We start from the raw sequence: 25,820 nt of genomic DNA, 5'->3' as shown, positions 1-25,820 counted from the left end.
GAATTCGTTGATTTGTCTCTTTCCATATATATATATATTTTTTTTTATAAATGTTATAGAAAATATTCCCCAATTGTTTTGTGTCTTGCCAAATATTCCCCCCATCTGGTCGTTTTCACAAATCAGCAACAACAGACTCTGGTGGTGGTGGTGGTGGTGGTGCCTCCCCACGCTTCTTCTTCTACTGAATCAGCAACCATGAGAGCTTCCTCCCCAACTCCCATTGAGCCCCGACACCGCCTTTCTGCTTCTGCCAGGTCACTACCCCACTCTCTCTATATATATTCTCACTACTTTTAGTGTAATTTGCATTCGTTTTGCCGACAGTGTTCGATTTTTAATTTCCATACTCCAAAAAAAGGATCATGTTAGAAAACCCTCACTTGAATTTATGTGTTGGCACTCAAAATTCAAAATTTGGGTCAGGATTCATGAATTTTGATGAATAGTGGGTCTGGAACCATTTATGATTTATGATTTTTATCTTATTATTTTAGTGTGAATTTGAATTGAGGAGTTTTGGTAATGATTAGGTTATAGTTTATTTACATTGTCTGAATTGAACGGCTTATAGTTGGTGAATGGTGATGGTGCAAGGGATTACTTTCGCGATCGGGTTCTTGGTTCTTTCAATGGGGATGTATGTTCTACAGTATTCATATATGTGCTGTTTTAACATATCAGTGAGGAGTGCGTTCCCAATGATGGAGTGGATTGCTGAACAATCGATTGTATTGTTGGGTGGAACTTGGTTCCAATTGCATTCACTTATTTACTGAATGATGGTCTCATGTAGCTATGAATCCCCTTGTTTCAGTGACGACTCTAACAAAAGAAGGCCCCAGAGGAACAAAGATTTTAAAGATATTGAGAAGTTCCTCCACGTTCCTGTGCAAGATAGAACCTTGAACTGCAAGCCCACTTTGAAGCTTGTGTTGGCTGTTATTTTATTGGGAACTTTTCTCACGCTCATCTTCTCGCCTGGTGTTTATCATTCAGATGATAAATCCCGTTCTGTATCTCAGTATATCCCTATTAGCTCATCACCTTGCTTTTACTTATTATTTTATTCCCATTTTCTTTCTTCAATATATACTTCTTCTTTGCATTGAGGTTTTCGAGAAATATTTCCCCACCTGGAAAAATATAGCCAGTGCACCCTTCTTTGTAAAGAAAATGGGATTTGGTCTTTTTTTGGTTGGCTTTGCCCGCTCTACTGTGGAAATATTTTGTAACAAAAGTTTACTGCCTGCAGCCCAACTTCTGAAGACAGGTCGACAAGAAAGAGTGTTGCTCAAGATTTACGTTACATATCATCTGTAGAAATTAACTGGGATGAAATTTCTGATGCTATTGAAAATCTGGCAGACAAAAAGGATTATCAGGGAATTGGCTTGTTAAACTTTAATGATGCTGAGATTGACCATTGGAAGGAGCTGTTGCCAGATTGTGAGCATGTTGTTCTACGCCTCAATCATGCGTCGAACAACATAACATGGGAAACCCTATTCCCTGAATGGATAGATGAAGAGGAAGACTTTGAAGTTCCTACTTGTCCCTCCCTACCCAAGCTTCAGATTCCTGGAAAACCAAGGCTTGATCTGATTGCTGTCAAGCTTCCCTGCAACAAGTCAGGCAGCTGGTCAAGAGATGTGGCTCGGTTGCACTTGCAGCTTGAAGCAGCAAGGCTGGCTGCAGCTTCCAAAGCGTATCACCCAGTGCATGTGCTTTTGGTGACAGACTGTTTCCCAATCCCAAATTTGTTCACTTGCAAAGAGCTTGTTAGACGGGAAGGGAATGTATGGCTTTATGAACCAAAACTGAATACGTTGAGAGATAAGCTACAGCTCCCTGTAGGTTCATGTGAACTTTCAGTTCCTCTCACGGCTAAAGGTCAGATTTAAACTAGTTTATTCTTTTTTAATCAAAATTTGTTTTTGTGCAACGAGAGCTGCTTGTCTGCCTCTCTTTAATTACTCTTTCTTTTTTATTTCCTTTTAATTTTTCAAATTTCACTTTCTTGGATTCTTTTAAAATGTAGATTTCAGTTCATTCATAAATGATTTTCACATTTTTTGTGTGGCTGGGCATTGTAGAATTCAATTGGTAGCTGTTTCAAAAAACTTTAGTTGTTTCTGTGGAGCTTAGTTTGAGGTGTAGGTTTTATATGTTATAGCTGGGCATCGTAGAATTCAATTGGTAGTTGTTTCAGAAATCTTTAGTTGATTATGTGGAGTTAGTTTGAGGTGTAGGTAGTGACCCACACCAAGGAGATAATATTGCTTATATAAAGGTCATCCCACATCAAATGAACTAAATAATCTTGAAACAAGTTGTGTATTCATTCCAGACATAGGCAGAGATTGTTATAACAACTGATTAGGTGTTTATAAGTTTTAGTCAACTTTTTTGGGTCAAGTACAGCAGGTCCATCCCGACGTGCATGCATGATGCAAATGCATGACATCCTTAAGTGCTGCTGATTGTAGTTGCTGGCTCATCACGTGGTCAGAGCATGATTCATGATGTCCAAAATTGTCATCCAACTGAAAACCCTATAGATGTATGAATGTGTAAACCACAGAACTGATGCACCATGTTTATCATATGCTAAGGAGATCCGCTACGTCAGTGATTGATGTTAGTGCTGACCACCTGACCAGCTTTAACGTTAGTTGTTGAAGAAATTTGTGAAGATCATTTTTTTTATTTTTACTTTTGGGTTTTTATTGTTAAATCTAGACTCCATCTTGTAACTCATATGTATAGTAGGTTCAGTGACTTTGGTTGCATCCCGTAAGAAAGCTACTTAAGTCATGGATACTTTTGAAATTTTACTGATGAACTAAATACTTGCACACAGAAAGCTTTTACTCGGAAAGAGCCCACCGAGAAGCATATGCAACAATCCTACATTCTGCCCATGTGTATGTTTGTGGAGCCATTGCTGCAGCTCAGAGCATCCGTATGTCTGGTTCAACACGAGATCTTGTAATACTTGTTGATGAAACAATCAGTGAGTATCATCGTGGAGGGTTGGCAGCTGCTGGGTGGAAGGTCCACACAATCCAAAGAATCAGGAACCCTAAAGCTGAACCAGAAGCATACAATGAATGGAACTACAGCAAATTCCGTCTTTGGCAGTTGACTGATTATGACAAGATCATTTTCATTGATGCTGACATGCTTATACTTAGGAACATTGACTTCCTGTTTGAGATGCCAGAAATATCAGCGACAGGAAATAATGCTACTCTGTTCAACTCAGGTGTCATGGTTATTGAACCATCAAATTGTACATTCCAGCTGCTCATGGATCATGTCGATGAAATTGTTTCCTACAATGGTGGGGACCAGGGTTATCTGAATGAGGTATTTACATGGTGGCACAGGATACCAAAACATATGAACTTCTTGAAACACTTCTGGGAAGGTGATGAGCCAGAGAAAAAGGAGAGGAAAACACATCTCTTTGCAGCTGAACCTCCAATCCTCTACGTCCTCCATTACCTGGGAAATAAACCATGGCTTTGCTTCCGTGACTATGACTGCAACTGGAACGTGGACTTTCTGCAGGAGTTTGCCAGTAATGTTGCACATAGAAGGTGGTGGAAAGTGCACGATGCTATGCCAGAAAACTTACAAAATTTCTGTTTGCTTCGATCCAAGCAGAAGGCAGCATTAGAGTGGGATCGGAGACAAGCTGAGAAAGCAAATTACACTGATGGTCACTGGAAAATTAAGATAAAAGACAAGCGTTTGAAGACATGCTTTGAGGATTTCTGCTTCTGGGAGAGCATGTTATGGCATTGGGGTGAAAAGAATTGGACCGATAATGCTACTGCTACTCTATCACCACCTACACTTACCACTGCATCCGTCGCTTCTTCGTGACTTGTTTTGCGTCACGTTTTCGTACTTCATACTGAGGACACAAATCAAAACACAATGCATGCTTGCAAATGCGCGAAGGAAAAGTATATCTCCCAAAAATCAGTTAGTATCTAGCTCAACAACTTCCTTGTAATTCAATTCATAGTCATTGGTTTTTTTTTTAAGGTGCGTGTCATGTTGTCCGGTTTGTTTTTCTAAATTTCCAGCTGGGTTTGGTTGCTTTTACCTGTTCTTACTATGAAGAATTGTCCCGCATCAAAAGTTTACCAAACCTTACTAGTGATTAGGAGTTGGGTTACTTTTTCTATTGCTAATTGGTTGTTTGGTCAAACCTCAATGTCCTTTAGAACATCTCCACCCGTTAGTGGACGGCAAGGGCAATAGCATGTAACTTGCCCTTACTATTCACTCGGAATAGTACTTGCATTTGTGCAACTCCACTTGGTTGGAAAGTGCAAGTAGTATTCACAAACATTTTAATTTTTTTTATGCTTTGAGAATAAAACGATTGTCAATTCTAATAAATTATTTCAAATACAAGGGAAAAGCATGATATTACAACAAGCATAATTATTATTATTTTTTTTTTTATAAAGAATTTGGAAAGTGGAAAACAAATATAGAATATTGTAATAAAATTGAATATTGAGTTGTGATGGGAAATGAATAAGATGGGTTGTTAGAGATTGTGACAGTATATTTTTTCACATCTTTTTTCTAATTTTTTTTGTTGTGCTTTTTTTCTATTTTTTTTACCGTTGATTTTCAAACCGATCTAAATCAAACGCACTAGAACGAGCCACGTGTCCTAACTAGCATTTCAATGATTTTATGGTTAGAAATCCCACGGTCTAAATTATCTGGCCGTTGGTAATCCAAGGACCCTCAAGAAGCCACATCAACTAGCCGTTGGGCTGTCTACTGTTGAATTGCTGTCGCGGGCCCACCGTTGTACTTTTTTGTCGAACACTCTCCTACGCACATGTGTTACACGCGTCTGACAAAAAAAATAAAAATAAAAAATCTCATGTGGCTGACGTCAGCCAGCCTCCAGGCAAAAGGTTGCCCGATCTTGCTCAGCCATTTAGATAGGTTTTGCATGGCCACCAGTTGCCCTTGCAAATTTGGACTCGTGAATGTTGCCTTTTGGGTTGGAAGGCATCTTTTGTGCCCTTGTTCTTGCCTTCCATCAATCGGTAAAGATGCTCTTAGTATTACCTTACTCTCGTGCTATGCCCTGAATTTAACCTAAGAATTTCTTCATGCAAAAACTAACACATTACCATTTTCTTAGTTTTGTTCACGATATTTATCGTAGATCCGTAAGCTCTATCAACTTTAAATTGTAGCTCCGCCAATGAATCTAGCCTAAGAAATTCTCCATATGATGGGTGTAATGTAACCTACCAAAAATATTTCTCTCTTTTAGTGAGTTGTTGATGAATCAAAAGTTTGCCATGATTCATTCCTAAAATCATTTGATTTTTTGAAACTTCTTTTTGGAACATTCTTTAACATTCTTGACCACAATTATTGATGGATCACCAACTACACTAATAAGCAATAATAAAAGATAAAAATAATACCAACCCCACATATTCCCAAAATAAAGAAATGAATAAAAAATGAAAATAAAAGACAAAGCTTGGTTGTTTAGGGTAAGATGTCATTAATTAGTTAACATGGATAAACCAGTACCAAACATAGGTACTTAACAAGAAGGGGTGTGAGTGGTTAGGTTCATCTAATCACACTGCTAATTAACATAAACCACATACCAAACAAAGCGTATTAAAGTAATTTAGTGTTAAGTGTCTATCACATCACCATCACCTTTGTTTTTTTGTTTTTTTTTTTTTTTTGAAAACACTCACTGTAACCAGCCATTAGTTAATGAGATCTTATTAGTCTAATAATATTTAAGGTCAGATTAAGGTAAGGCCTTCTAAAATTTGATAAGCCTCGGAATTCTTATCTGAGCAATGCTAATAAATATGCAGATGATTTTAACCAAAAATTAGGAAAGGGTTGACATACAGATTAGCTGTCTATTTTATTCTATAAGCACGTCTAAAATGTTTTATAATTATTGTTTTGAATTAAGCGATATTCTACCTAATGTGTTCGTTTCGATTTGAGGTGCATTAGGAAAGCACGCTATTCTGATCCATTTAAATGCGTTTGAGTGTTACATTTGGCGTTTAAAGTTTCTTGAATAAGATATCTCATTAAATTCAAAATTTAAAAGTTTCTTCCATTCACTTCAGTACATTAAATTTAGGATAGGGCTATTCATACACTTCTTTTTACCTTTCACACACCTTTGTTGATTTTTGTCAATTGATCTTCTTCAATTCATTCATTCCGACGATCGATAACTAAGACGAGTATGTGACAGGTAAAAGTAGGTGTGGAGAAAACACCTCTCTAAATTTATTTAGTTAACCAATTCAAGTCGATCCTATACTCCCGAAGTAAACGTGATACTTATGCACCACAAAATTATTTAAACATGCCATTTTTTCTCTTCTTTTTTTCCACATAATTTGGAGAGGCTTTGTGGCACCACAACAACAAAAATAACAATTGTAATGTTACCTAGAAAATTGACAGTGACAACATAACCTAACTGACGTGGCTTGGAAAGTAATGTTAAAAATGCTTAAAGCTAGATGAAAGAACGATACATGGCTTCAATTTGGTCAGAGGAATGGCATGGAATTAAAGAAGATTTCTGACCAAAATGAAGGAAGGATATGCATACATGGCGAAGACATAAATTGTTCAGAGGGAAGGGGAAATTTAAACGGTTTAAGGTTCTGAAAAAATGTGAACTACGAGGAATATTGTAGGACAATTTGCACTAATCAAAATATTCGAAATAGGAATTGGACATAACCTGACCTAGACGGATTAGATGAATTTGAAAAAATTTATTATATATTGTATAAATAAGTATCTATTTATTATATACATATAATATGTAAGAACATTGACTATAAAACATTTAATATATAAAAATATTGACAAATTTTTTATTACTTTGTTGCATTTGACGGTAGAGATAAAAATTCAAATGATTACAAATTCGTATTACTTTACAAAATATTTTTTTAAAGTTCTTATGAATTTATAATAAATTTGAAGATAAATAATAGTGTGAAAAATGTGGCTAAAAAAATATTGAAAAAGTAGGCAAATTAATCAATTAATAATTAAAAAACAAAACAAATCTCAATATAATCAGCACATTAAATAGCTAGCTATGTGGCCCAAACTGATTGGGTACAATAGTTGAAAAACGGCACGTGGGGTGGGGTGGGGTGGGTGAGAGAGAAAATATATCTTCTTCCTCTCACCCTTCTTCTTCGTTACTTTTCAGTAGCTGCAAAATGCAAAGCTTGGGTATTTTGAAAAAAAAAAAAAACAGAGAGTCTGCGCGCAGGAACCCAGAACACCAGAAAACCAGATGAGACCAAAAGGGCAGAACCACGGGTCCTGGGCTTGATTTTTGACCCCATTTTTGACTTGGGAAGGGGCCGCCCCCCTCCTTGCCCTTATGTAGCTTTGCCCATGCATACAATAACACTGATATGTATCGGCTTTCTTATTATTTGTGACTCTCAATTTAATAATGTATTAAATAAGCACAAATTTTATTTAACTTGCCTTCAGACCGCCTCTGCTTTGGTGCCACGTCACCTTTTTGGCTCAAGATACGTATAAGAGAGATCTCTTGTACTTCGATTACAAAATTAAGCTCGTATGATATAAATATAATAGATGAACTAATGACGCGACACAGAAGCTTCTAATCAGTCAATTTTTTTAATGTTATAACAATGAGATAAGAATTGTTGTTGACTGTTTGCAGAGTAGGTTTGCTTTACATTTGAGCCTACTCTTCTTCATGATTAATCATTATTGCGTAAAATGTCTTCCAACATGGGGAGAGGGAGAGGGGGAGAGAGAGAGAGAGAGAGGCAAAACAAATGAAAAACTTCGCGTAAAAACTGTGGCACTGATGAGGAATGAATAAGACCGAAAAAGGTGTGTACCAAAAACCAGAATAGGATGACCAACCCGCAAGGCAAAGCCAAAGCAAGTTCCACGATTTGACCAACCGTCTCGTGACTTCGTCTGTCTCTCAGTGACTTAGCTCACTCGGCCGACCAAACTCACTCCATCCCATCACACAACAGAGCTCTTATAACGACTGTAAATCCTTTTTTTGCAAGTCTTTCTATTGCTTTGAATTTCATTGTTTCTTTTATATGTATATATAGGTGTATTTATATATCAAACGAGGAAATGGTTCAGTTGAAATAGCAGAAAAGATGAGAGGTCCCTCCCCGACTACTACTCCCATTGAACCCAGACACCGCCTTTGTTCACCACCTCAGTCAGTCTCCCTCCCTCCCTCCCTCTCTCTCTCTCTCTCTCCCCCCAATTCAAATTTACATTTTCTTAGTGATTAATGACTTCATTTTGATAGGAGTGTTTGATATTTTAGTTCCATAGTTTAGAATAATAAACATGTAAGTAAGAAATCCCTTTGCAAGAACGAACTCGAAACTGTATCAAGAACATATTGATATGTTTTGTTGGCGATAATGATATCAACTCACTACTGATGACATAAGCTATTGATGGTTTTGCTGATTTACCACTTCACTAGATGGTTTTTTTTTTTTCCGTTACATATATGTGAATGTATAGTGTATACAGATCAAGAGATGAAACTAGATTTTTTAAATTGGGTAGAGTTTTCTTTTTCAGCACTAAATTTTGGCCTAAGATAAGGATGAACAGTGGTGTAGAAGTTTTGATGATGGATATTGTACTTGTTATGATTAAGTGTAAAGTCTTGCTAATAATTAGGTCCAATTTACACTGTTTGAGATGTGTATGGTAGCATCGTCAGAAAATCGTGCAGCTTATGTATTATGCAGCTCTGTGAGTAGTGTTTGATAAAGTCCGAAATGTTTTGGAGAGTTGATATCAATGATCATGTTTAATGATCATGTTAGGTTATGTATTCCGGGGATTTAGCTACTTTGTCATGGTCAATGATCATGGTGCATTTGAGATTTCAAAATCGAAGTTTCGGGATCTAGTTTTTGCAAATGATATGAGCACTTCTAATTGTAATGTGCTGAATGGAACGTAGAACATTCATATTTATGTTGTTTCCAATGTATTTCGTACGGTGGAGTTGATTGCGGAATTTTTTTTGTCTTTCTGAGTAGAATTCTGAGCGGAACTTGTTTCCAGTGGCATCCAATTGTTTACTGCTATAAACAGTTTTTCCAATTCCATTTGTTGCTCTTCGTACTATCTTTCGCTTGCCATTTAGAATGTGCTCTTGTTGTTATGAATCCCTTTTGTGTTTCAGTGAAGACACCAACAAAAGAAGGCCCCAGAGAAACAAAGTTCTTAAAGATATTGAAAAGGCCCTCCACTTTCATGCTCAAGAAAGAATCTTAAACTGCAAACCTACCTTGAAACTGGTGTTGATCGTTCTTGTATTCGGGACTTTTGTGACGCTCTTCCTCTCTTCTGCTGTTTATAATACAGATCACCTCTCCAGCTCTGTATCTCAGTAAGTCCTATGCGCTGACCACCTTGCTTTCACTTGTTATTTTGTGGTATTTGTTTACTCATAATTAGGTATTTTCTTGCTTCAACATTTGTCTCTTTTCTGATGTTGAGGCTTTTGAAAGTTTACCCTTTTCCTCTTCCGGGGAAAATGTATTGTTCGTAATTAACAGGCAAAACGGCATTGCCTTTTGTTCTTCTTCGGTTTCTTTCTATCACTCTCCGGTGGCAATAGTTGTAACACAAGTTTATTGGCTGCAGGCTAACTTCTCAACGCAGATGGATGAGAATGAGCGTTCCTGCAGACTTACGTTATGTATCATCTTTACAGATAAACTGGAATGAAATTTTGGATTTTGTTGAAAAACTCACTCACAAAAATGATTATCGGAGAATTGGCCTGTTAAACTTTAATGACAACGAGATTGACAATTGGAAGGAGCTCTTTCCAGATTCTGAGCAGGTTGTTCTGCATCTCAACCATGCGCCAAACAACGTAACATGGGAATCCTTGTATCCTGAATGGATAGACGAAGAACAAGAATCCGAAGTTCCTGCTTGTCCCTCTCTACCAAAGATTCAAATTCCCGAAAGCTCACCGCTCGATCTGGTTGCTGTCAAGCTTCCCTGCAACAAGTCAGGCAGCTGGTCAAGAGACGTGGCTCGTTTGCACTTGCAGCTTGAAGCAGCAAGGCTGGCGGCCTTGTCCCAAGGATATCACCCGGTGCATGTACTTTTGGTGACCGACTGCTTTCCCATCCCAAATTTATTCACTTGCAAAGATCTTGTTAGACATGAAGGGAACGCATGGCTCTATGAACCGAAACTTAATACCTTGAGAGAGAAGCTACAGCTCCCTGTAGGATCATGTGAGCTTGCAGTTCCTCTCAAGGCTAAAGGTAAGATTTAAAACAGTGTCTCGTGTTGCTTTTTTCAATTCTTCTGTTTCAAAGTTTGAATTTTCTTTTGAGTTGTTTTGTCGCAATGACAGCTTTTGGTATGCCCCAACCGAGAAGTTCATGGTTTCTTTGAAATTTTGCTGAATTTGTAACTGCATTATACCTGAAAACTGATCAGATACATGTTTGTACGCAGAAGATTTTGACTCGGAAAGACCCAACCGAGAAGCATATGCAACGATCCTACACTCTGCAGATGTATATGTTTGTGGAGCCATTGCTGCAGCTCAAAGCATCCGTATGGCTGGTTCAACACGAGATCTTGTGATACTGGTCGATGAAACAATCACTCAGTATCATCGAGGAGGACTGGCGGCTGCAGGGTGGAAGATCCACACAATCCAAAGAATCAGGAACCCTAAAGCTGAAGCCGAAGCTTACAACGAATGGAACTACAGCAAGTTCCGTCTTTGGCAGTTGACTGATTACGACAAGATCATTTTCATTGACGCCGACATGCTTATACTCAGGAATATCGACTTCCTGTTTCAGATGCCAGAAATATCAGCCACAGGAAATAATGCTACTTTGTTCAACTCAGGTGTGATGGTTGTCGAACCCTCAAATTGTACATTCCAGCTGCTCATGGACCATATCAACGAAATTGTATCCTACAACGGTGGTGACCAGGGGTATCTGAATGAGGTATATACATGGTGGCACAGGATTCCGAAACACATGAACTTCTTGAAACATTTCTGGGAAGGTGATGAGCCGGAGATAAAGCAAATGAAAACGCACCTCTTTCAAGCTGACCCTCCAATCCTCTATGTCCTCCATTACCTTGGTAACAAACCGTGGCTTTGCTTCCGCGACTATGACTGCAATTGGAACGTGGATTTCATGCAGGAGTTTGCGAGTGATGTTGCGCATAAAACGTGGTGGAAAGTGCACGATGCTATGCCAGGAAACTTGCAGAAGTTCTGTTTGCTTCGGACAGAGCAAAAGGCGGGACTTGAGTGGGATCGGAGGCAAGCGGAAGAAGCAAATTACACGGATGGTCACTGGAAAATTAAGATCGAAGACAAGCGTTTGAAGACGTGCAACGAGGAGTTCTGCTCCTGGAAGAACATGTTACAGCACTGGGGTGAAAAAAATTGGACAGATAACGCAATTGTTACTCCCACACTACCAGCACTCACTACTTGATCGGTCACTCCTTCTCGACCTGTTTTCTTCTTTCATACTTGAATACCGTCACGATGACATAAATCAATACGACTGTGAGAAAAGAAAAATGTATCTCCTTACTTAGTATAGCTCAACAATTTTCTTGTAAAATTTTGTACTCGTATTTCCCTATACCAACTTTTCCATCCAGGCGGCATTCATTTGTTTTATAAGTTCGCTAGTGCCTCTCTTGTTCCAAATTTTCAGAACTATTGGCACAATTGTTTACTTTTGTAGTCCCTCGAATTCAAGTTTGAAACTCCCTCCGATTAAATTACGGTAGTTTAGAATATTATCTTGTCAAACAAAGAATATTTGCTCTAAAAGAGAGCCATCTGCTTCTTGTAGAGGTCACTTCCCTCTCAAATCCCCCTTTTCATGTCTTAAGCAAAGCTGCCATTGGAGGAGTTCCAAACAATTCCTCAAACACACAAAAGAGCAGAAGTACCATCATCCTCCTCCTCCAATCCTTCAAAATCCTCCTCCTCTAATCCTTGCGATCCTTCTGCCTCCTCCGCTTTTGATTTCTCTTACACTGCCGCCTTTGATGGTCCTGCCACCGTCATGGTTGCGTATTTATACTATTTATTGACAAAAATTAACTAAGAGGGGTGAAAAGACGATTTAATATTTTAATCATAACTTAATAAAGAATGCATTTTTGCTCACCATCATTTAGTGTAATGTATACTTACTACTCTATTATCATCGTTAGATGAGTTTGAACTTTGAGATTTGTGCTTATCCACCACACGAATCTCGAAATTCAAACTCATCTAACGGTGATAAATAAGGTGATGAGTATACATCGTACTAAATGATGATGAGCAAAAATGCTCCCATTCAATAAAAATAATAGAAAATCAAAACCATGGACATTAAGGTAATTTTGCACATGAAAGTTTTCACAGCATTTTTTTTTTTTTTTTTCACGCGCATGTCACCAAAGAATGACACCTACATCTCTGTCTAAATCCCGCGTTTTCTCTCCTCACGCCCCAAAAAATTAGAGAAAGAAGATGGGCTTGTTTTTTTAAACAGAAGTTGGGCTCCTGGAGGGAGTGGTTAGTTGAGCCCACGGCCCACCAACGTTCTTATTCGGCGCGCTCTTTTGAAGCCAACACTGAACGACGTCGCACCCGTCTCGGTTAAGGCTGGCACCACTGCGTCATGAGTCAATGCCTCTCAGACCTCCTCCCTCCAAAGCCTTACACTCCTTCCACCGAAAGCACAGCCTCTCGACTTTTCCATCCGAGTCGGTCTGCCAAGATGGAGACCCTGACTCCCATTACACCCACCTCTTGCAGATGTGTTTGCAGCAATGCAAGTATATCAAAGCCCACAAGGTGTTCGACGAAATGCCTGAGAGGCTGCTGGCTCATGCTTCCAGAACCTGCAAGACTATCCACGCCCGCAGCTTGAAAATTGGCATTGCGTCCAAAGGGTTTCTGGGAAATGCCATTCTGGGTTTTTATGCCAAGTGTGGTAATGTGGGATGTGCCAAGAAGGCATTTAACTGCCTTGAAAGCAAGGATGTGTTTGCTTGGAACTCGGTTTTGTCAATGTATTCAAGTAAGGGATTGGTGGAACAGGTTGTTAGGTTGTTCGGGTCGATGTGGAATGACAGGGTAATGCCGAACGAGTTCACTTTCGCAATGGTTTTGTCTGCTTGTGCGAGATTGGTGGATGTTGAATATGGTAGGCAAGTTCATTGTGGTGTTATTAAGATGGGGTTCGAGTTGAGTTCATTTTGTGAAGGTGCACTCATTGATATGTATGCCAAGGGCAATTGTATAAGTGATGCTCGACAGATATTTGATGGTGTGTTGGAGTTGGATACAGTGGCTTGGACAACAATGATTTCAGGGTATGCCCAAGCTGGCTTGCTTGAGGAGGCACTTAAAGTGTTTAAGGAGATGCAGAGAGTTGGCGGTTTTCTGGACCAGGTAGGTTTTGTGACTGTCATAAATGCGTGTGTTGGTCTAGGTAGGCTAGATGATGCATGTGAGTTGTTTTCCCAGATGCCCAGTCCTAATGTTGTAGCGTGGAATGTGATGATTTCTGGGCATGCCAAGAGAGGCAATGAGGAGGAAGCTGTTAACTTTTTCTTGAGAATGAGGAAAGCTGGCGAAAAACCAACGAGATCCACACTAGGAAGTGTTTTAAGCGCAATTGCTAGTTTAGCTGCTCTAGACATTGGCTTGCTAGTTCATGATATGGCAATAAAACTGGGGTTAGATTCTAATGTTTATGTGGGAAGTTCTTTAATCAATATGTACGCCAAGTGTGATAAGATGGATTCTTCGAAGAAAATATTCGATTATCTACCTGAGAAAAATGTTGTCTTGTGGAATGCAATGCTTGGGGGTTATGCACAAAATGGGTATGCCAGTGAAGTAATAGAATTGTTTTCCAATATGAAGGGGTGTGGTCTTTGCCCTGATGAATTTACGTACACTAGCATTCTTAGCGCATGCTCTAGCTTGGAATATCTAAAAATGGGCTGTCAGTTGCATTCACATATCATCAAGAATCAACTTGCATCAAATTTATATGTGGGAAATGCATTGGTTGATATGTATGCTAAATCAAGGGATCTGAAGGAAGCAAGGAAACAATTTGAGCTCATAAGAGATCGAGACAATATTTCTTGGAATGTAATTATTGTTGGGTACGTACAGGAAGAAAACGAAGATGAGGCTTTCAGTATGTTTCGAAGAATGAATATGCATGGAATTGTGCCTGATGAAGTGTCTTTAGCAAGTATATTAAGTGCATGTGCAAATGTTCAAGCACTAAAGATCGGACAACAAGTCCACAGTCTCTCAGTTAAAAATGGTCTGGAAACAAGCCTTTATTCTGGTAGTTCCCTTATTGACATGTATTCCAAATGTGGGGTCATTGAGGATGCACGTAAAGCTTTCTACTATATGCCCCACTGGAGTGTAGTCTCCGTGAATGCTCTAATTGCTGGTTTTGGTTATAGCAACTTGGAAGAAGCAGTAAATTTGCTTCATGAGATGCAGGACATAGGATTGAATCCAACTGAAATTACTTTTTCAATCCTTTTAGATGCATGTAGTGGGCCTGTGATGTTAACAGTGGGAAGGCAAATCCACAGCATAGTACTAAAGAAAGGGCTTTTGTGTGATGGTGACTTATTGGGTGTCTCTCTCTTAGGCATGTACATGAACTCCCAAGGCAAAATAGATGCAACTATTCTTTTCTCGGAATTCCCAAGGCCAAAAAGCAAAATATTATGGACCGCTATGATCTCAGGACTCAGTCAAAATGATTGTAGCGAGGAGGCGTTACAGTTGTATCGAGAAATGCGTAGCGATAATGCCCTACCTGACCAAGCAACATTTGCCAGTGTTCTTCGAGCATGTGCTGTCATTTCTTCTTTGAAAAATGGTAGAGAGATCCATGCCCTCATTTTTCATACCGGTTTTGATCTGGATGAGTTAACTTGTAGTGCCCTCGTAGACATGTATGCTAAATGTGGGGATATGGAAAGTTCTGTGCATGTTTTTAAAGAAATGGGTACTAAAAATAGTGTCATTTCTTGGAACTCAATGATAGTTGGGTTTGCTAAAAATGGTTATGCAGAAGATGCATTGAAGATCTTTGACGAGATGAGACACTTTCATATTTTGCCTGACGATGTCACATTCCTCGGTGTTCTCACTGCATGTAGTCATGCAGGGAAGGTAGCTGAAGGCCGACAGATATATGATTCTATGGTTAATAGGTATAGTATCCAACCCAGGGTCGATCATGTTGCCTGCATGGTTGATCTTCTAGGCCGATGGGGCTCTCTTAAAGAAGCAGAGGAACTTCTTGACAGACTAAATTCAGAACCAAGTGCTATGATTTGGGCCACATTACTTGGTGCTTGCAGATTACATGGAGATTACATAAGGGGACAGCATGCGGCTGAGAAACTCATTGAGTTAGAACCGCAAAATTCTTCAACATATGTGCTGCTTTGTAATATACATGCTGCATCAGGAAACTGGGATGCGGCTAGTTCTTTGAGGAGAGAAATGAAAGAAAAGAAATTGACAAAGGTTCCTGGTTGTAGTTGGATTGTAGTGGGACAGACAACAAATTTGTTTGTTGCTGGGGATAAGTCTCATCCTAATGCTAGTGAAATCATTGCGGCTTTAAAGTATTTGGCCGCAGTAATGAAAGAAGAGGGCTATGTTGATGAGACAGATTCTATCTTTAATGAAGAAGAATGAGAGAATATCCCAGTGGTAATAATGTAACACTACGCATGGAACTTCCCAAGGCCTCTCTCTCAGAGAGATTGCAACCAGAATTAAGATCCCAGTAGTATTCTGCAACTTTGCTAGAGAGAGAGAGAGAGAGAGATAGAGAGAGAGAGAGAGATGTTAACCAGGTTCAGGCAGCATGCAGGGTATGTTGATGCCAATATCAGTACCTGGAGGAATTTTGTTTTTACTACTTTGTTGAAGCAGAAACATACACTGACAAGGAATTCCCTCTCACTGTCTCAATGGCGGTTGGTTCATCTGGTCCACTTCAACGGAATCCAGTGAACATATCTGGAAATTGTAAAAAGTGAGCCCCTTCATGTTCCTTGGAAAAAATGTGACTTTTAAATGTATTTATATTCTGTAATTCATAGGTTCCTTATTTTCTGTTACTTTCACCATTTATTTGTTTTGGCATGTCGTCCAATATCCTAGTGGATAGGCTGTTGGATTTCTATCCATGTCCCGGGTTCAAAACTCCCCCCTACCCTAAATTATTGTAATAGTTTCTAGCTGTCTCCCCCTAATAATAGTAAAAAAAAAATGTTTTAAAAAAAGTGCATATAGAGATGTTCTTTAATAGGTAGGCATCTAACAAAACTAAATGTCAGCAAGAACGGTGATTGTATTTTCCATGTTAAGGGCATGTCTTGGAAATTTTCAGAGAAGCAATCAATGAGTTGATTGATGTACTTGCTGGTTTCTGTCAACATTATGTTTCATGGGTTGGAGGTTTTATGGAAATGTTGTTACTGTTAAACAGGCATCTATGTTTTGTTTGAAAAGATGTCTACAGAGTTCTGCCTTCTCCACGGGAATGGTTTTCGTATATTGTAATAACTCTTCATGACTAATCTTCTATGTATAGCTATTATATGATCTGAAAATTCTTACTGGGGGGCAGTTGATCTGAAATTTTTAGCGGGGGGCAATACATAGGAAAAGGTTAAGCTATTTAGCGAAATGATGCATATGAAGCACTACTGAACTGCTCACTAACACTTCCTCTCATGTGTAGAATCTCCACTGAAACTTAACCAAACTGAAGTGTACACGTGCAATGATGAATGTAGCTGATCCTTTCATCTGTCTGATTTGTGTTTTTTATAGAAGCTGCTGTGGTCTTGGTATTAGTGAAGGCAAGAAGAATGATTCTCTCAATGTTTTGACATGTTGAGAAAGTGGATCTAGCTGCTGCTGCTTGTCCTCCATAGATGAAGTCAAGAAGAGCTAATAATTGATCTGGAGTCTGGAAAACTCGAGATTCATGTTGTTTTTGTCAAACTAATTGTTCTCTTGGATACACGAGCGAGTTCTACTGGTAAACAACTTGGATACTCTCATGCAGCTAGTAAGAAGGGATCAATGGACTATGTAGGCTGTAATCAGACTTGGTCGTCTAATATCTAATGTTGGTGTGACAAGGTGTCGACATCAGTTGAATGTCTGTTGCTATCTAATGGTGTTGTAGTAGCTAACTAAGAATAATAGAGAGATAAAAGATCATTTTCTCAATTTGCCATCTTCGCTCTTTGTTCTTTTTTCTGGACATTTTGAGCTTACATTTGTAACGAAATCTATCTTCTTCTGTCTATTGGCTGCATATTAGGGCTTATGCGAGTAGTTTTGGGCCTGTTTGATATTCTTCTTGGATTCAATTTTAGGTTTTAAAAAATAGTAAATGTAGCTACATTAAAATTGAATCCAAGAAGGATACTAAACAACCGCAAAGAGTTTTTTAACAGTTGTTTTATTTTGGTTTCGCAGCCCTAGTTTTGATAGTATATAAGATATTATGGTTGAGGTTTTTATTGTTTGAATGCTTGTGGAAGAGTATAAAAACCGTGATTGCTTATTTATGTCTACCGTTTTTGCGCTATTCTTTGGCTTCTTAAACTCCATATTTTGAGCACATAGAAATTAGAAAATATCCATTTTGAAATCCAAGAAGCTAAGTAGAGGAGTGACAGTAAAGGTATCCAACCTTTAATCGGGAGTTGTTATTGACATTTGAAAAAGGTCATTATGCACTCTTCATTTGGAGTGTTAATAACAGCTTCCTTATTATATCTTGTTGTGGTGTTTAGGTCAGCAAGAGCGACGGATGGGAAGCTTAAGTGGGGATTAAAAACATGTTATGGCGATGCATTTGTGTGTTTTGAGAGAAACTTACGGTATGTGCATATGGCTAATTAAGGCAGCTTCCACACTTGGTGAGACCAAAACCCTGAAGGGTCTCATGCTTTTGTAAGAGTAGTCTAACCTAGCGTGTGGTTAGGTTGCACAACTCAAGTTTTCTCGTATATTTCATGTTCCCCAATGGATACCCTAGAAGTTCCACAAACTTCTTGATATTGATCTTTAAAGTTTTCATGATTAATGCATGGTCATTCTTGGGAGAAAGTAATGTACATTGCTTACATATAGTCAAATCTTCATGTTATTTTTCTTTGAATTCTTTGTTATGATCTCCAATTTGTTCTGCTTTCCACTCTTATGCCAATTTGTGTTTGAAATAGCAAATAGAGGAAGGAGATATTGCCGTGGACAGGGCATTGCTATGAATCTCAATTATTTGATCCTAAACCCTAATGAAACAAAGGCATTTCAAATACAAGTAAAATGCTTTCCTTATTTTGGTATAAAAGAAACACCCATTGCATTTTTTTTGTCAAACTAGATTACTTTCATTAATTAAAAAACAAAAACTAATACAAGAATAAAAAGTTCAAAGGTAAACCAAACACAAACATAGTCCAAAAATAAATAAAACAGAAAAGCCTAAAAAGAGCAAAGCTCAGAACAACAAAGAATCCTACATCTGGAAGAATGAAGACTCCACCACACCAGCTATGCTGCCATCATCGATCCGCCACCACCACCAAGAGGAAGGATCCACGAACAAACTAGATGAACGGAAAATGGAGTTGAGCCAGCCACCCGTGCAAAATAGGGGCCAGTGAGCTATTCGCCAGAGCCTACTTACATCCTTTTTCTTTTGTTTGACTTTCTTCTTCCTTTGATGCTCTACAAGTACAATAGGTGATGGTATTGAAGTATTTGTACAACTATCTAGAAGTATTCGATATTCTGAGTTTTTTAACAATTAGATTTTTGTTTAAAAATGCAAAATCAAGATCTAATAATTAAAACACTTAAATATCCCTTACAACGGAGCACCCTAAAACTTAGGTGGTGGAATTGCCATTTTGTAGAGTAGAAACATGAAAATACAAGTAGAGGTGAGTTTCCAAATCCAATACTCTCCCTTCCTCTTCTGTTGACCAATTCAGTTCTCTAACTCTTCCTTGTACACATTATTATCTTGTACTCGCATTTTTGGAAGATGCTAGTCTACCAGTCTACTCTACTAGCGCCACTCTCCTTGTTTAACTTATTGTTTCCAATTTCCTCACCTGGTGTAGGTTTGTTTGAGGTCATATATTCTCACTTGTTTCTATAGGGGTCAAATTCTTCTGTCACGAGGTCAGATTTTATGTTTTTTTTTCTTGTATTTTATGTTTTTCCTCTTCGTTTTTCTTATGGGTAACATTTATAGAGCAGGTTTTAGCTTAGTAACAGTACTGAAAATCGAACAAAAAATAGTTAAAAAAACTTATATTGAGGGGGAGGGGGAGAAGAAATTACGCACAAAATCTCAAAGTATTTGAGAGAGAGACGTTGAGCACAAAATCTTAAAGGAGCGGCAAAATGAGTGGAGACGACCTTAGAATTAAAAAAATGCCATCTTGTACATGAAAATTCAAATGTGTAAAAATATAAAAAAAAAAATGTACTTAAAAAAATGTAAAATGATCTTTTTCAAGTATCATAGCAACTCTCAAAACGGAATAAAATTCACACTATTAAAAAGCTTTCATCTTACTTTTGAGGTTTTGATTCGACCTCGATAACGTTTGTATAACGTGAAATAAAAACGAATAGAAAAATGAAAAGTCCTAATGAGTTCCTCCAATTAGGGAACGTACATGCACGTAACTGCATGTTGCTGCTAAACAATACATTAAGTAGTCAAACCTCACCTTAAACTGCATTATCTTAATATGATTAATTTTGTTTGTTTAGGTTTTTCTTTTCAGACCCCAATTAAAGTATTAATTTAGAATTGAGAATGACCAAGTTTGGCTCTTTCAAATTGAGCCCCACGAGCATGGGTTATATTATATAAAATGGTAATAATTTTTTATATTTCTTAATGAATAAAATATATATTCATGTCGGCTGTAAAGCAAAGTAGTAAAGTAGAAAGGTGCACGGTGACCGTGAGGGAGAGCAAACGGTTGGACAATGATGGCGGCAACCTTATCTTCTTTCCATGCTTATTTTAACCACAAAAGAGACTCCAAACCATGAACTTTTTGTCCAGTGAAATGACTCTTGGGTCGTTGTCCTAAAACTCCCTCATGATGAACCATGTTAGTTTTACTTGTACACTATTTTTCATGCGATTAAGTAGTATTATCGGCCTCGTTTGGTATACCGTATTTTGTTAACTATTTCAATCGGATAAGCTGTTTTGTGAATGAAATTATGCTGATTATATTGTTAAACTAATTTGATGTTATGTCAAATTTCAAAGCTATTTCGATGATAAAATGAAAAAGAATGGCAAGTTCACAAGGGTTTGCCATAACTACAAATTGAAAACTTGACTCCCTATAAATAATATGAATCGTTCTCCACTAAGATAGATTATAATTACAAGTGGATTGCTTGATAATTAGGATCTTTCTCTTCGCCCGATTGCATCTCAAATTTAAACTCTCTATTTCTACTCTCCTAGGTTGCGTTTGGTATATGAAATTTATTGGAAATAATTTCCATTTCCAGCTATGTTTGCTAACAATGAGAAATTGGGTAGAAAATACTACTCTTAAAGATATAATGGGCATTTTATACTGTCAATGTCATAAAAAATGGCAATCTGCCTTTTTTTGGTTTCCCATGAAGGAGGAAAGGGAATACCAAGGGGATGGAGGGTTTCACATTCCCCCTATTTTTCCATGAATCAAAAAATCATTTCCCAAGCCTACACTAACCAAACATGGAGAAGACAACACTTTTCCATTTCCAAGCTTTCTTACCCACTTACAGAAGTAGGCTTAGTGTATATTAGTATAGAGTATCGCTGGCAAAAAAAAAAAAAAAAAAGGGTAAATTATAACTAAATATGCACGTAAAAGTTTCTTTTTTTATAATTTAAATTATCTTGTAGAGGAAAATAATTTGAGAGGGTGAGAAAATTCTTATTAGAGAATTTCTTAGTGTGTTACAATGTGAGGCATTTCCACCTTTATATAATAGAGTGACTATCATGGCAAATTACACAAAAGATAGTGCTACTCATACGCTCATTTTTACTTCTCACATACCCTTATCATTTTTTGTCCTTTGATATTTTTAAATTCATTCCAACGATCGAAAATGGAGACGGGTATTGTGAGAAGTAAGTGTGTACATAACACTAGCCTAATAATACACTTAATTCAATAGGAAGAGTCAACTGCTTAATCAATTTAAGAATAACTGATCTATTCATTTGAGGAATTGATGCTTAACGATTATAACAGTTACACTAATTAGTAGACAAACATAAATATCCTCTTGTAAGAAATGAGTTAATTTGTACATGTGTTGGGTTGTGTGATTTGCAAATAATGGAAATTTGGCCAAAGGAGATCAATGAAAGCCAAATAAGATGTGGAGGTGTTTGACAGTGTAGGTGTGATCTGTGTTGCATAGTTTTATCTTATCAACATTCGAAATTGCCAATGCGATTATTACTATGTATGCCAATATGCCACTCTTCCCAACGTCTCTCTCTCTCTCTCTCTCTCTCTCTCTCTCTCTATAAAACTCTCATAAGTATGACTGCAACTCCTGCAAAGCACACTAAACAACCCGACTCTGCTTTCTCTGCACCTTCCTTAACGTCTCTTTCTCTCCATTCGATTCCTGAGAGGCTGCATTTATGCATTTATCTTTATGTATTATACCAAATCCTCATAAATCAGATCTGGCATTTACCATTAATTATATATGCACACACACACGCCTCTCGGTTAAAGCAGCCCAGATTTCACGTTTCCTGTCATACATTTAAAGTTGGCCTTTTTATTAAGGATAATACATACACCCTGCATATACTCCTTAACTCTTTTTGGGTAACCATTTTTTTCTCCTTTGCAAAAAAAAGAAACATGCTTTGAGTGAGTGAGGCTGTATAATCTGTACGTGGATGCAAATGTCATACAGATGATAATATATATAGACACACATTGGTAAGAGAGAATTGCCTAGGAATTGAAAAGGGACTGGAATTTCTGGGGTATTTTGGGATTTCAGGAGATGGGCAGGTGTTGGTTTAGTGGGGTTTTGATTGTGTTGGGGTGTGTGTGGTTGGTGCTGCTTGGTGCAGTGGAGGGATACCCAGCTGAGGATCTGGTGGTGAGTCTGCCTGGTCAACCAAGTGTTGGGTTCAAGCAGTATGCTGGGTATGTTGATGTGGATGTGAAAGCTGGGAGGAGCTTGTTTTACTACTTTGTTGAAGCAGATGAGCAGCCTGACAAGAAGCCCCTCACTCTTTGGCTCAATGGAGGTAACCTCTCACCCTTATTCTGGGTTTCTTGAGAGCAAATTGTAAATATTAGTTGAACTCTGTTGCGTAATTCGTGGGTGTATTTAACAGATATTTTTCATGTTATTTGTAATAATGAATTCTTCAAATTATATTGAAAAAAAGGGTGTCAATCAAAGGTTTTGATACCTTTGTCTTCAGCTGGACTTTTACTCAAATCTGCTGCATTTTTTTATGTTAGTATTTTTTTTTTTTTTTGGCATTTGTTGTAAACTACTTGAGTATGGTTGCTTGCTTGTTTAAACAACTTCTTATGTACACCATGCCCTTTTCTGCAGGATGAAACTTTATCTCAACGTTTGTAGCTTTTACTATTGTCTTGAAAGTGAGGCTCTTTAACACTGAGTAGTTGACAACATTCGATGATCAACTTTTTGTTCAGGTCCAGGTTGTTCCTCCGTTGGCGGAGGTGCCTTTACCGAGCTGGGTCCATTTTATCCAACAGGTGACGGTAGAGGCCTCCGGAGAAATCCAATGTCATGGAACAGAGGTATATCCGTATGGAACATTTACAGAACATGTCAACTTTCCTTCTTTTCGGAGTGTGTCACTGTTCAGCTATTAATCGGAAACCTAACTAAATAGTGTACCATTTGCTTTTCCCTTGTAGCATCAAATCTCCTTTTTGTTGAGTCTCCTGCTGGAGTAGGATGGTCATACTCGAATACAAGTTCGGATTATGACTCTGGGGATGCCTCAACTGGTACAGTGAATAGCTAATTCCGCTTCCTTTTCTTTACACTCATTTAAGGGTGTGCTTGTCCTATATGTTTGCTTTTGGTTATTTCTGATAAAACTTGGCAGCCAAGCTTAACAGCAACCTTTTTTTCACTTTCATTTGATTTTGGCAGCAAGGGATATGCACACATTCTTGATGGAATGGTATGAGAAGTTTCCAACTTTCAGATCGCGAGAGTTGTTTCTTACCGGAGAAAGCTATGCAGGTGTGCAAAGTCTGATATAATGTCAATTCTATTATGGAGTACTAGGAAATGGAACTCTTACAATATATTCAAACCTTTTTCCAAATATAATCGTTGCAGTTGCGCTTTTATTTTCTACTCTTTTTTTTCGCACATCTGTCTACATGACTTATCATTTAGAATCGGTTCTTACCATCTGTACTTTTACTGTACAGGGCACTACATACCGCAATTGGCTATTGCCATATTGGACCATAATAAACAATCAACTGGTTTCAAGTTCAATCTCAAAGGGGTTGCTGTAAGATGACTGCACATATTTTTGAATTCCTTGCTTTCATCTATCTCTATAGTTGTCACTTCCTCTTTTGACTTTTCTATTTCTTATCTGTCAGCTTGGGAATCCACTGCTGAGACTTGATCGTGATGCTCCGGCAACATATGAATACTTTTGGTCTCATGGAATGATTTCTGATGAAACTGGCCTTACTATCATGAACGAATGCGATTTTGACGATTATGTCTTGGGAAATCCTCACAATGTAAGCCATCAATGCAACAAAGCAATATCTCAAGCCAATCAGATAGTTGGTGAGTACATAAACAATTACGACGTGATTCTTGATGTTTGTTATCCATCTATAGTGGAGCAAGAGTTGAGACTGCGGAAAATGGTACCCTCTATACTTCTTTTTTGTTTAATATGGGTTTTTCTTGTTCATCTTTCATTCTCATTACAGCAATTTGCCATTTCAACGAGTTTTTCCTTCACTCCGCTTTTCTGCAGGCTACTAAGATAAGTGTTGGAGTTGATGTATGTATGACATTTGAAAGACGTTTTTATTTGAACCTTCCCGAAGTTCAGAAAGTCCTTCATGCAAATCGTACAAACTTGCCTTATCCATGGAGTATGTGCAGTCGGTAAGTGAATATAACCTTTCTTATACATCAGTAGAATCTGGTGACTTACCTGTAGTCTATACTCGTGTATTTCATGTGACTGATGTTCTTGTTTTTTGTATTGTACAGCGTTCTTAATTACAGCGATACAGATGGTAGCATTAACATCCTTCCCTTGCTCACAAGGATAGTTCAAAACCAAATACCCGTTTGGGTTTTCAGGTAATTCGTTATGGTTATTATGTACAAGGGGCTAAGTTGTATATAACCTACTCTTAACTTTTCACTGTTGCTACATAACATGATTTTCAACCGAATGCAGTGGGGATCAAGATTCCGTTGTACCATTATTGGGTTCTCGGACACTGGTGCGTGAACTAGCACATGACCTAAAGTTCCCGATAACAGTCCCATACGGAGCTTGGTTCCACAAAGGCCAGGTGCTTATGCGCTTCTTTAGTAACTCTACTCGAGTTTGACAGTTCGTCTCTCTTCAACATTGCTCATGAATATCTGCACATGTTTTATGAATAGGTGGGCGGTTGGGCTACAGAGTACGGAAATTTGTTGACGTTTGCCACAGTAAGGGGGGCTGCTCATATGGTACCCTATGCTCAACCTTCAAGAGCACTGCACCTCTTCAGTGCATTTGTTCGTGGTCGGAGACTGCCCAACACAGCGCATCCTTCCATTGACGAGTAACAAGTTATAGGAACTGGTACAATGTAGTGGTAGAAGTTGCTAGTTTCAGAAGTTGATTTGTTTTCGGCAAAAGTACGAAAAAAAAAAGAGGGAGGGGTGATAAGTTTAGGAAATAATATGAACTGAAGAGCTCTGCATTCTTTGTTTCTTGTTCGATAACATTGCATTGATAGCTCTTGTTTTTGGTACTTTTTATATGGGAAGATTACTTTTGTTTTTGGATCATATAAAATATATGTTCTAAATGAACTATATGTTCACAGAGAAAACCAGATGGTCAAACGACTTCGGAGTTCTATACTTTTTTGCAAAGGTGATGTTTGGAAATCTAAAACTTAAAACGGTTTGGATTGTTGAAATTTACTACGGTGTGGCCGAACAATTGAAGGTAAACGTGGAAGAAAGAATTTGTGAAGTAATAACTAATAAGTCGGTGGTTGGAGTGGATTCGTCAGCAACCACCAAGAAAGCTCAGGGTCTGTTTGGTATCTTATTTGAAAATTTTTATCATTTCTCAAAACATTTCTTAAGAACATCTCTTGAAAACAATTTTCTTTAAAACTCAAAAACTTGATTGGTTTGTGATTTAAAAATTTTAAATATTAAGATTTAAAGTAGACAAATAGATCTAAAAAGAGGAGATCGCAGGAGAGGGAGAAAGAGGAGAGAAAAGGAAAGAAAGTAAGAGATGATTGAAGGAAAGAAAAAGAAGAGAGAGGATTGGACGGGATAGAAA

General features: G+C 38.0%; 3 protein-coding genes and 1 pseudogene across 7 annotated transcripts; all 4 read left to right on the top strand.

Moving 5' to 3' along the window:
- LOC137729304 (putative UDP-glucuronate:xylan alpha-glucuronosyltransferase 3) lies at nt 1-4,428 on the top strand. 2 transcript variants are annotated; one of them, XM_068468205.1, is made up of 4 exons: nt 3-257; nt 818-1,024; nt 1,256-1,893; nt 2,864-4,428. In XM_068468205.1, exons 1-4 carry the CDS (start codon nt 199-201, stop codon nt 3,892-3,894), a joined length of 1,935 nt encoding a protein of 644 aa, XP_068324306.1. In that variant the 5' UTR covers nt 3-198; the 3' UTR covers nt 3,895-4,428. The 2 variants fall into 2 exon arrangements, with proteins under 2 accessions (XP_068324308.1, XP_068324306.1); XM_068468207.1 differs by lacking the exon at nt 818-1,024 and having other exon boundaries at nt 1-257.
- Nucleotides 4,429-8,956: 4,528 nt separating this feature from the next.
- On the top strand, nt 8,957-11,642 carry LOC137727555 (putative UDP-glucuronate:xylan alpha-glucuronosyltransferase 3; annotated as a pseudogene).
- A 1,132-nt stretch (nt 11,643-12,774) lies between these two features.
- Nucleotides 12,775-17,408, top strand: LOC137729818 (pentatricopeptide repeat-containing protein At3g09040, mitochondrial). 2 transcript variants are annotated; one of them, XM_068468861.1, is made up of 2 exons: nt 12,775-16,208; nt 17,012-17,408. In XM_068468861.1, exon 1 carries the CDS (start codon nt 12,800-12,802, stop codon nt 15,863-15,865), a length of 3,066 nt encoding a protein of 1,021 aa, XP_068324962.1. In that variant the 5' UTR covers nt 12,775-12,799; the 3' UTR covers nt 15,866-16,208; nt 17,012-17,408. The 2 variants fall into 2 exon arrangements, with proteins under 2 accessions (XP_068324962.1, XP_068324961.1); XM_068468860.1 differs by having other exon boundaries at nt 12,775-16,238; nt 17,012-17,407.
- Nucleotides 17,409-21,827: 4,419 nt separating this feature from the next.
- On the top strand, nt 21,828-25,317 carry LOC137727860 (serine carboxypeptidase-like 42). 3 transcript variants are annotated; one of them, XM_068466700.1, is made up of 10 exons: nt 21,828-22,520; nt 22,942-23,049; nt 23,170-23,262; nt 23,411-23,503; nt 23,698-23,783; nt 23,878-24,156; nt 24,348-24,403; nt 24,512-24,604; nt 24,705-24,822; nt 24,917-25,317. In XM_068466700.1, exons 1-10 carry the CDS (start codon nt 22,271-22,273, stop codon nt 25,082-25,084), a joined length of 1,344 nt encoding a protein of 447 aa, XP_068322801.1. In that variant the 5' UTR covers nt 21,828-22,270; the 3' UTR covers nt 25,085-25,317. The 3 variants fall into 3 exon arrangements, with proteins under 3 accessions (XP_068322801.1, XP_068322799.1, XP_068322800.1); XM_068466698.1 differs by having other exon boundaries at nt 24,270-24,403; XM_068466699.1 differs by having other exon boundaries at nt 23,878-24,178; nt 24,343-24,403.
- The last annotated feature ends 503 nt before the right edge of the window (nt 25,318-25,820 follow it).

This window comes from Pyrus communis, chromosome 3 (genome assembly GCF_963583255.1).
Source record: "Pyrus communis chromosome 3, drPyrComm1.1, whole genome shotgun sequence".
Classification (NCBI taxonomy): domain Eukaryota; kingdom Viridiplantae; phylum Streptophyta; class Magnoliopsida; order Rosales; family Rosaceae; genus Pyrus; species Pyrus communis.
Note: the sequence above shows the minus strand (reverse complement) of the source record. Positions and strands in the feature narration are given on the sequence as shown.